Here is a 10,933-nt window from a genome sequence, read left to right on the forward strand (position 1 = left end):
ATATATATATATATATATATATATATATATATATATATATATATATATATATATAATAGTTTCACAATAATACTGAAATAACACTGATTTATTGGATTTTTTAAAAATAGATTTTGCCTATTTTCCCATTTTTTTCTTTAGAAAAAATCCAATTCAAATTAATAAAAAAAATTATATAAATATATATTTGCACCTGCCTTAGTTTCAATAATTTGGTTGCAAAAATGGCAAACCTTATACAAAATAATTGTACAATCAAACAGCTCATACTGCATAAAATTTTGTTAGATCTCCTGAAGATGACAATTAACTTTTTATTTTTATTTTTTATCTCTTCTATTCATTGACTATTTTCATTCAGTAACCATTTTTACTGTATTGTAGAACGTTTCTGGTAATCACACAAAGGCACATGCCTAATGCACACTGTGCAGAATATGCTCTATTGCCTGCTATTATTCAAATATGTGCAACAGTACGTACAGTAAGCTTTACTTCATTACCTGCCATTGCTAATGCACTGTATTTTCTATCTCTCAGGTGTCTGACGGTCATTTCATTCAATTCTTTGCTCCATCTGATCTATCTCCTCTTTCCAAAAACATTGTTTTTGTCATCGATGTGAGTGGCAGCATGTGGGGGCTGAAAATGAAACAGGTGTGGTCCATGGATGTGTTCACTCCTGTGCAACCTGCAGATACCAGGAGATATATAATGTTCTCTCCTATCAGCATGTGGGTTTTGTTGAATACAATGTGTGATGATCCCTTACTGAAAAAGCCTTCTTGTGGACCCAGTGAAGAACTGCATTTTTTTTATTGTATTGTTGCCACCATGTGGTCAAAAAGTAAACTGTAGGTGATCATGAAAACAACAAAACTTGTTTCAGGTCTTATTATACACTATTAATCAGGGCTTTTCATTCATTTTGTTAAGAACTTTTTGCTAAAATGGCTGAATTTGACATTGCCCTTTCTATGTGCATTTAGTTTTCAGTTAGCAAGCTTACAGCTTAGCATATTAGTTTACCATTATTCCAGCTAATTTCATACATAAAGCTCATTTGGTTATCATGGTAACATGCTACGCAGATATTTTGACCAGTGAATGCTGTTACCAGTTATAATGTTACTTTAAACCTTGAGAAAAAAACAAGAGCTACCTACCAGCCTTTTTCGTTTTGTAGACAGTGGAGGCGATGAAGGCTATTCTGGACGATCTGTCGATGGATGACTATTTCAGCATCATAGATTTCAATCACAATGTCCGTTGCTGGAGTGAAGACCTGGTCCAAGCTTCCTCCCTCCAGGTGGATGAAGCTAAAAAGTACGTCCAAAGCATCAAGCCCAATGGAGGTGAGAGAGACTTTCTGTTTAAAAAAAAACAATAATGGTTTTCTATATTAATACACTTTAAAATGTAATTTATTCCTGTGAAGCAAAGCTGAATTTTCAGCATCATTACTGTGACACGGTCTTCAGTGTCACAGGATCCTTCAGAAATCCTTCTAATATGCTGATATATTATCAATGTTGGAAACAGTTGTGCTGCTTAATATTTTTTTGGGAACCTGTGATACTTTTTTGAAGATTCGTTCATGAATAAAAAAGTAAAAAAAAAAAAAAGTTTCTTAAAATAGAAATCTTTTCTGACAGTCTTACACTCTTGAAAATAAAGGTGCTTAAAAGGTTCTTCAAGCGATGCCATAGAAGAACCATTTTTGGTTCCACAAAGAACCATTCAGTCAAAGGTTCTTTAAAGAACTATCTCTTTCTTACCTTTTTGTAATCTGAAGAACCTTCTTTCGCCACAAAGAACCTTTTGTGAAACAGAAAGGTTCTTCAGATGTTAAAGGCTTTTTATGGAACCATTTTGACAAAAAGGTTCTTCTATGGCATCGTGAAGCACCTTTATTTCTAAGAGTGTAGTCTTTACTATGAGCACTTTTAACACTATTAACAGTATTAATTTAGAGAAAATAAAGAATAAAGAAAAAAATTTACTGACCCCAAATTTCTGAATGGTAGTGTATATTGTTAGATTTCTATTTTAAATAAATGCTGTTCTTTTTTAACATTAATTTTATTCATAAAAGAAATGCTGGAAAAAATATTTTTTGGAACCTGTTATATTAAGCAACACGACTGTTTCCAACACTGATAATAAATCAGCATATTAGAATGATTTCTGAAGGATCATGAGACACTGAAGACTGAAAGACTGAAAATTCAGCTTTGCCATCGCAGGAATGAATTATATTTGAAAGTATATTAAAATAGAAAACCCTTATTTTAAATTGCAATAATATTTCACAATTTAATACATTTTTTCTGTATCTTTTTTTTAATCAAACAAAAGCTGCCCTGTTGAGCATAAGAAATATCTTTAAAAAAAACATGAAATATCTTACTGATCCCAAACTTTTTTACACACACTCACTCTACACACACACACACACACGCACTGTTGTTTGTCATTGACCCTGTATTTAACCCCAGGCACCAACATCAATGAGGCTTTACTGAGAGCAGTGCAGATGCTGGTTAGAGCATCCAATCAGGGACTGATTGACCCTCGTTCTGTGTCTATGATCATTCTGGTGTCTGATGGAGACCCAACAGTGGGTAAGATTTATTAACGTTTACACTATGCATCCCACCCTCATGTCCTGAAGTTTCCTCTTGTCCTCAGTGATCTACTGTTTCTCTTTTCACGTCTTGTACAGGAGAAATAAAGCTGAGCACTATTCAGAAGAACGTGAAGCGTGTGATGAGGGAGGAGTTTTCTCTATTCTCTCTCGGTATTGGCTTTGATGTAGACTTCGATTTCCTGGAGAGAATGGCCATGGACAACAGAGGCGTCGCTCAGAGGATTTATGCCAATCATGATGCCGCAGAACAGTTAAAGGTTTAGTACAGTGTCACAATAAATCCTATCTCTTCCATTTTAATCTTATTTTTTTCCAAACCATGACAAGTGGCTGGACCTTTTAGATGATTTTTTATGTTTCACTCTTGCTAATGTTATTGGTTGAAAATTCTGCTCATCCTTAAACATCAAATATATTGCAGTCATCTATTATTGAGACATGTTATACAGCATATATTATTTATATATAATATATATCATTTTATATAATTCATTACATATTTCAAAATATATAGCAATTCATGTTTAATTATAATTTTACTGTGTAAGAAAAAATATTACAAATAAATTAAAATTAACATTTATATCAAAAACAAATATTAAATATAAAAAAAGCATATCTATAGTCTTTAAGATATTCTGATTTTATATTCAAATTCATTAAATATGTCAAAAATATATTGCAATTCGCGTTTAATTAACATGTTTATTTTGACAGCCGTAAAAATATGTTTTGTAAAAATCTGTTACATTTATCACAAAAAAAAGATTTTCTAATGGAAGTTAGAAAAAATATGTGAATTTCTGTATGAACTGAAACATTTCTCATCAAATTCTTCCAAGTCCAAATGATCTGAGCTGTGCTATCCAGACATAATTTTATATCCCTATACACTCTCAGTATGTCAGCAGTTGTCTTGTTTGAGTCTATTGTTATTTTTCCAGAATCTAATGAGAAACATCAGAGATGAATTGGATGTGAAAGTGAATGAAACAAAACTCTTTTGAGCTTTTAAAGACTCAATTTCTTCTCTCTCCAGACTTTCTACAGTCAGGTCTCCTCTCCTCTCCTGAGGTCCATCACCATTCATTTTCCTGCGAACGCTGTGAATAACGTGACTCAGAATCGTTTTGATAAGTTCTTCAGTGGTTCTGAGCTGATAGTGGCTGGAAAACTCCAACCATCAGACCTCACAACACTGCAAAGCTTCACCACCGCTGCTGCTGTGAGCCCCTTCACACCTTTGTCTCTGTTCAGATTTTCAAATTCAGTTTTCATGCCTTGTTTAATAATAGTTGTTTTGCTTTTCTAGGCCAACATGGACCTGAACATTCAGACAGAGGCAGATATTCGGGAGTTGGACTCTGTGCTCGGCACACATCAACATTCCTTCACTGGTTTTGCTCGGCAGATGTGGGCCTACATTACTGTCAATCAGCTACTGGCCGAACGGTGAGAGAAAAAACAGGAGCAGTTTTGCTAGATTTGAGGCCACCTATATGCAAGATTGCTAATAATTGATCAAATAAACTTTAATTTTAGATGAAAATGTACTTAAAATGTCCTTCTGATTAATAAAAACAGGAAACTGGACCACAAACAGGCATTTGAACAAAATAAAAATTCAAAGAGGTGACTAAGAAAATTGCCTCGACAAAGTAGAATTTCATAGTAGAAGACATTTAATTTTTTGTGCCATCAGTCACTCGTGGTTCTTCTCTTGGTTCTTGGCTCATTTTGACATGAAGACAATTGAATCTGTGATTTGTTGACTCCGAGAACAGCTGCGACTGGATCAGTCTAATTCGCAAATGAATCATTGGGTGCGATTTGTGAAACACTTTAATAGGTTCACTGAAAAGAATCAGCTCGTTTATGAATCAGAATGTCATTTTCGTTAGTTCAAAATAACAAACAATGTTTTTATGTAATGTAGTGCAGTAATGTTGTGAAGTAAAATGAAAAGTACAGATAACCCATTTTCGAACATACAGTAGACGTGAACGTGCACTATCCATACTTAAATTGTTATTATTCATGAACGCGTTGGAATACAGACCTAAGGTTGGACTCATTTTAAAGAAGACAATCATCAGATTATTGCAGAAGTGAATTATTTTAAAATATAAAAGTATCAAAGAGTTGTAGACGTTTAAATTTACTAAAAAGAAAATGCACTGGAATAATTTTTTGTATTTTATATAAAATAAATATTTTGCAAAATATTTTTAAATCCAAAATTGCTATAAAATTAAAGCCTTATGTCTAAATAAGTTATGTTCCAAATTTGAAGTTGATATAAAAAAAAAATCCTGTGACATTTTATTTAGGACGTTATACCATAAACATCCACCGGGTGCCATGCAAACTCCGTATAATTATTTTTATGCATTTCTTTCTGTAACAAATGTCTAAAATTCTCCTATCACAAAATATGGAATCTTGAGACTCAGACCTTTGCAACGATATGTATTTTGTCAAGATTAGAAAAGGTTTTGATTGTAAAATACCGTAATACATTTTGTAATATGACACTTGACACCACCCACTAATGGCGCTTTTCCACTGCGTGGTACGACTCGGCTCGGCACGGCTCAGTACAGCACGGTTCGGTTCGGCACGGTTTGCGTTTCCACTGCAGTTCAGTACTGCTTTAGAGTGGGTGGGATTATTCACATGTAGTTATAGTTGCGCCGCCTCTACAACCACGACTCCTAAAAAAAAAACGTTTTCATTCCGCATCGCCCTATCAAGCTCTCGCTGGATCCGCTCCTCTGCTATCAACGAGAGGAACGTCTGTACTTCCGCAACAGACAACAAAACTTTTTGGTTGTTAAAAAAAAGGTGCGCTCGTACAAAACAGTTGCGTTCGATCCTTCGCTGGCTGTGCTGATTTAAATCTAGCGGTTCTTTTGTGTTTGTGTTTTGGGTCAATCCGTGATCAGCAGAGTTTACACGTCACGTTTTGGTAACGGTACGGTTCACTTGGAACCCTAACCGAGGTGGTACTAAAAAAAGTGCCAGGTACTGTACCCAGTGGAAAACCCCCCAAAAGTGAACCGTACCGAGCCTTACCATGCCGTACCATGCAGTGGAAAAGCGCCATAAGGGGGAGGAGACTGCCAAAAGATTTTAAAGTACCATTTCCATGGTAATGTAATATCCGATTTAAAAATGGTTCTCATAGGATGAATTTTGAGGTTTTACCTTTCAAATGATATATAATTTATGATGATTACTCAAATATGTAATAGGGAAAAAAGACCACAGGAAAAAAAAAAGCCTCAAGCGTTCCACATGTGGGGCGGTGACACCAGAGCCGATCCTAGACTTCTGGGGGCCCTACGCAAAACTGTGTCGGGGGGTTGCGGTGGAGTGGGGCATGAGGTGTTATGAACGAATGAATGAAACGCATTTGTCCATGTTTCACTCCGTCTTGAATCGCGCTCGCGGAAAGCGCTTGAGAAACAGTGGGCCCTATCTTACACCCGGCGCAATGTTTTTTGCTAGTTTCAGCCCGACGCAGTTGTCATTTTCACATCCTGCGCCACATTGTTTAAATAGGAAATGCATTTGCGCCCATTTGTGCGCTCATGGGCGTGCTGGTCTGAAAATGAGGTGTGTTCAGGCGCATTGCTGGTGCGTTGCTATTTTCAGGCAACTGAAATAGACTGCGCCATTGACCAACAAAAACCTGGTCTAAAGTCAATGGCGCAGTAGTTTTTTTGTTATTTAAAGAGCGCGTTAGTATAGGCGGGTCCAAGGTGTGCGTACACTCTGCTTATTACACACACAGGGACGCACAGCAGTACACAAACATGCCAAATATTAAAAATTAAAGGATTGCAATGTAAAAGATAATTATTGTGAAGCTACATAAATGTAAAAATGCCTACATGTCATAATGGATAGTCATTGTGTAACGAGACGTCAACAGAGCGAGGATCCATCTGCAGCTTTATTGAAATCGTAATCAAACAGGCAAGGTCAAACACCAGCAAACACAACAGAGGAGAGAAGCCAAATCGTAGTCAGGGACATGCAAGAGGGTTGGGGCAGGCAGCAAACAATCAGTAGTCAGAGAACAATAGCAAGAGTACAGGAATGAACAGAGAGGCCAGACACGGAAAGAAACGCTCAGAAATGTACACCGGGGCAATACAAGACTTCGCAATGAGGGTGAGTCTAAGAGCTGATTAAATAGTCCACTAAACGAGATTCAGGTGCAGGAGCAATCAGAGCCAGGTATGTGAGTGTGTGTAGTCCGGATGAAGTTCAAAACTCGGGAGAGAGCTCCCTCTGGTGGTGAGCAGGAGGCACGGTGGGAGTCTCGTTTGTGACACATTGCATGTATCAGAATTAGGCTACCTATTTGCTCGCGCCGGAGCAGCTCCGTTTCATCTCTGGAGACGCGTTCTGTCTTTGCGCTTGCAAATTCCGCCTTTTAAATAGCAAATACGCCATGGCACGAGTGCAACTGTCTCCTAATGGGAATGGTAGATGAGACTCTTATTGAAGTGTGGTATGAGTGGTTATGAACGAATGAATGAAACGCATTTTTCCGTGTTTCCCTCCGTCTCGAATCGCGCTCTCGGAAAGCGCTTGAGAAACAGTGTCTATTCCGCAGCTCGGTGCGCTTTCAACTAGTTTTTTTAGTCTGGAGCAAGACCGTACTACATTCACATTACATGATTTAACTGATTTTTACGTAGAAAGGACGACAGCGCACCGCATTAAAAGAAATGATCATTCATGTTTTCATGACTGCTGGCCAAATTCAAAAACAAAACTAAACTCTTTGAGAGCAAGGGGGCCCCCTGGTGTTTCGGGGGCCCTACGCAGCTTGCATATTTTGCGTATAGGAAGGATCAGCTCTGGGTGACACAGTAACAAAGTATTTTCATTATAATACTTCAATTATAATACTTCAAATAATACTTAATTACTGACCATCACTGCTCATTAATGTTACTTATGTTCACCTGGTAGTCCTACCTGATTTGCTAAAAGACAGACGTTGGTAAATATGCCCTGGTACTGTGGCCAAATTTAATTTAATTCAAAATAGAAGATAATGTCCCAAAAAGTGTATTTCCCGAGTGAACAACCTGTGATATTTCTAAAAGTAGGCAGGGCATATTTTGTGGTGTAAACTAACAAATGTTTCAACTTACTGTTTCAATAGTAAACATTGAAACGTCAAAAAAAAAAAGTAAATAGTTTTTGCCGAATTTGCCATGATTGATTTATTTTCACTTCTCAGTCCATTTAATATGAATTATTCTGGATTTTTTCTTCTATATGTACTATTTATGCCAAGTCTCACTTAGAATTATTTGCTGGTTTCAAAAGTAATACAAAGTAGACAAAGCATGTCCAAAGCACATCATACATCAAAAATGAGGCTAAACGGGAATTTCTCTCTTGTGTTTCCCTTTAATCGTACCTCTGTGGATTTCCTCTCATGTAGCTCTGTAGCTCCTACTGCATCTAAGAAGCGTAAGATCACCCAGAGGATCTTGGCCCTGGCTTTAGAGCATCAGTTTGTGACGCCTCTCACTGCCATGCTGGTGGAGGGTCACGACCAGGGGAGGCCAGAACGACTGATCGCAGACTCGCCCAGAGACTCCAAACATGGCTGCTGCTCAGGTACCAAATCCAAACCCTTATCAATATTGCAAAAGGCTTTATTATAGGGATAGTTCACCCAAAAATGAAAATGTACTCACCCTTCACTTGTTTTAAACCTGAGTTTTGAAGAATGCTGGTAACCAAACAGTTAATGGCAGCTATTGACTTCCATAGTATTTTTTTTTTCTCCTTACTTTGGAAGTAAATGGCTGTTTGGATCAATAAACGATGACAGAATTTTTATTTTGGGGGGAACTATCCCTTTAAACAAAGTATGTTTAAGAAATATTGTTGTTCTAGTTATCTATTTATTATTATAGGGGTTATATATATTTTTTTATTCCGTTCTTAGCCACTGCTCCCTTATCTGGACCACCACCAGTGCAACAGTTGGTCTATTCAAATCCTCCATGGCTTCTGCCTACAGTTGCTCTGAATCCCAACGAAGTAGCCGGAGAGCATGAAAGTATCATCCCTGAACACATCACTGGTGGTAATGCAACACAGTCAAATATTAATTAGGGTGTTTTCACACTTGGTCTGAAAGCAGTTCACATGTTTTTTTTTATTTGAATGTGAATGCTCAAAACATAATTTATTTTCAATAGTGCTGTCAAACGATTAATCGCGATTAATCGCATTCCAAAATAAAAGTTTTTGTTTACATAATATGTGTATGTGTACTGTGTATATGTATTATGTATATATAAATACACACACGTACAGTATATATTTTGAAAATATTTACATGTGTATATACATTTATATATTTGTATTCTTATATTTTATATTATATATAAATATATTTAATATATAAATATAACATATTTTTAAATATGTACATGCATGTGTTTGTATTTATATATACATAATACATATACACAGTACACATACACATATTATGTAAACAAAAACTTTTATTTTGGATGCAATTTATCACGAAGTTTAACAGCTGATGCGAACCACAATGAGATTTGAGTTCCCTTTCAAATTTAGAATCAGTATGAACGCAACAAGAATTGGTTTCTTGCTACTTAAGCAAAGTGTTGGGGGTAATGCATTACAAGTAATGCGAGTTATGTAATCAGGTTACTTTTTCAAGTAACTAGTAAAGTGCAGAGGCCTTGTGTGCGCTGTGTAAATATGATGATTGTGGCAGTTATAGACTAAATGTGAACGTGCATTTACTCATCTCACTTACACAAAAACAGATTCAGAATTCCACAAAATGAATACAAATAGTGAAATGCAAACTCAAAATATGACGCGAACCTGCAATAATTGAATATGTCAAATAACACAAATATCCTTTATGTACATATTTAATCCCATTTATGTCTTTGCTGCCGACCTTCGATGATCCAATTCAACAATATTAATAAGCAAAAACTAATTTTTGGTGTGAAATATTGGCGCCAAAAATAGATTTTCTTTTTTTTATGTTCAAAACCAACCCAGATAAGAAAAAGTAATGAAAAGGTAATATAATACATTACTTTCCATAAAAAGTAAAACGGTACATTTTTAGGAAGTAAATCGATATTGTAATGCATTACTTTTAAAGTAACTTCCCCCAACACTGTTTAAGCAAGACACTACAGACAAAATTACGGTATTTTCATGCACTAGTCAGTATTGAGAGTTTGGGATATTTGGCATTTCATAACGTGTTGTTTCATACTAGTGGAAAGAAAACATCCAGAATACAGTTTTAAGTGTTTATCTTTTTGCACTTTGTTTTTGCACCTGTAGACTTACAATTCAATTAGAACCCCTTAACTGTCACCCCCCATTTTTTTAAATAGGCATGCAGGTGCACTATCCAAACATAAATTGCTGTAATTTATGAACACTTTGGAATACAGACATAAGGTTGGTCTCTTTTTAAAGAAGAAAATTGAATGTTGAAAAGTGGAATGTTTTCAAATAAAATTTAGTTTGCACCTGTAGACTTACAATTCAATTAGAACCCCTTAACTGTCACCCCCCATTTTTTTAAATAGGCATGCAGGTGCACTATCCAAACATAAATTGCTGTAATTTATGAACACTTTGGAATACAGACATAAGGTTGGTCTCTTTTTAAAGAAGAAAATTGAATGTTGAAAAGTGGAATGTTTTCAAATAAAATTTAGGTATCAAAAAGTTATGGTAGTTTAAATTTACTGTAAAGAAAATGCACTATATTAATTTTATTTTATTTCATATATAATCAATATTTTACATAACAGGTTTTTCTCTAAAAATTGGTATAACATTAAAGCCTTATGTCTAAATAAGTTATGTTCCAAATTTGAAGTTGATATGAAAAAAATTGAGGTTCCTGTGAGATTTTATTTAGGGCGTTATACCACAAACAGCCACCGGGTGCCATCCAAACTCCATTGAATTTTTTTAATGCATTTTTCTGTCACAAATGTTTAGATTTCTCGGTCAATATTATTCTATCTCAAAATAACCACCAAATATGGAATCCTGAGACTCAGACCTTTCCAATTATATATTTTCTGTCAAGATTATAAAAATGTTTGATTCTAAAAGACCGTAATCCATTTTGTAATATGACACTTGACACTGCCCACTAAGGGGGAGGAGACCGCCAAAAGATTTTAAAGTACCATTTCCATGGTAACGCAATGTCCGATTTCAAAA

General features: G+C 35.6%; 1 protein-coding gene across 1 annotated transcript in view; it reads left to right on the plus strand.

Moving 5' to 3' along the window:
• The window catches only part of itih2 (inter-alpha-trypsin inhibitor heavy chain 2), a 21,875-nt gene that overhangs the window by 4,040 nt on the left and 6,902 nt on the right, over positions 1-10,933 (plus strand). The window contains exons 8-15 of the mRNA XM_016287923.1: positions 541-657; positions 1,187-1,355; positions 2,499-2,624; positions 2,726-2,907; positions 3,690-3,875; positions 3,963-4,102; positions 8,121-8,299; positions 8,634-8,774. Coding sequence (XP_016143409.1) covers positions 541-657; positions 1,187-1,355; positions 2,499-2,624; positions 2,726-2,907; positions 3,690-3,875; positions 3,963-4,102; positions 8,121-8,299; positions 8,634-8,774 — 1,240 coding nt within the window. The remainder of the gene's footprint in view (positions 1-540; positions 658-1,186; positions 1,356-2,498; positions 2,625-2,725; positions 2,908-3,689; positions 3,876-3,962; positions 4,103-8,120; positions 8,300-8,633; positions 8,775-10,933) is intronic.

The sequence above is a fragment of the Sinocyclocheilus grahami genome, unplaced genomic scaffold (genome assembly GCF_001515645.1).
Source record: "Sinocyclocheilus grahami isolate Dianchi unplaced genomic scaffold, SAMN03320097.WGS_v1.1 scaffold226.1, whole genome shotgun sequence".
Lineage (NCBI taxonomy): Eukaryota > Metazoa > Chordata > Actinopteri > Cypriniformes > Cyprinidae > Sinocyclocheilus > Sinocyclocheilus grahami.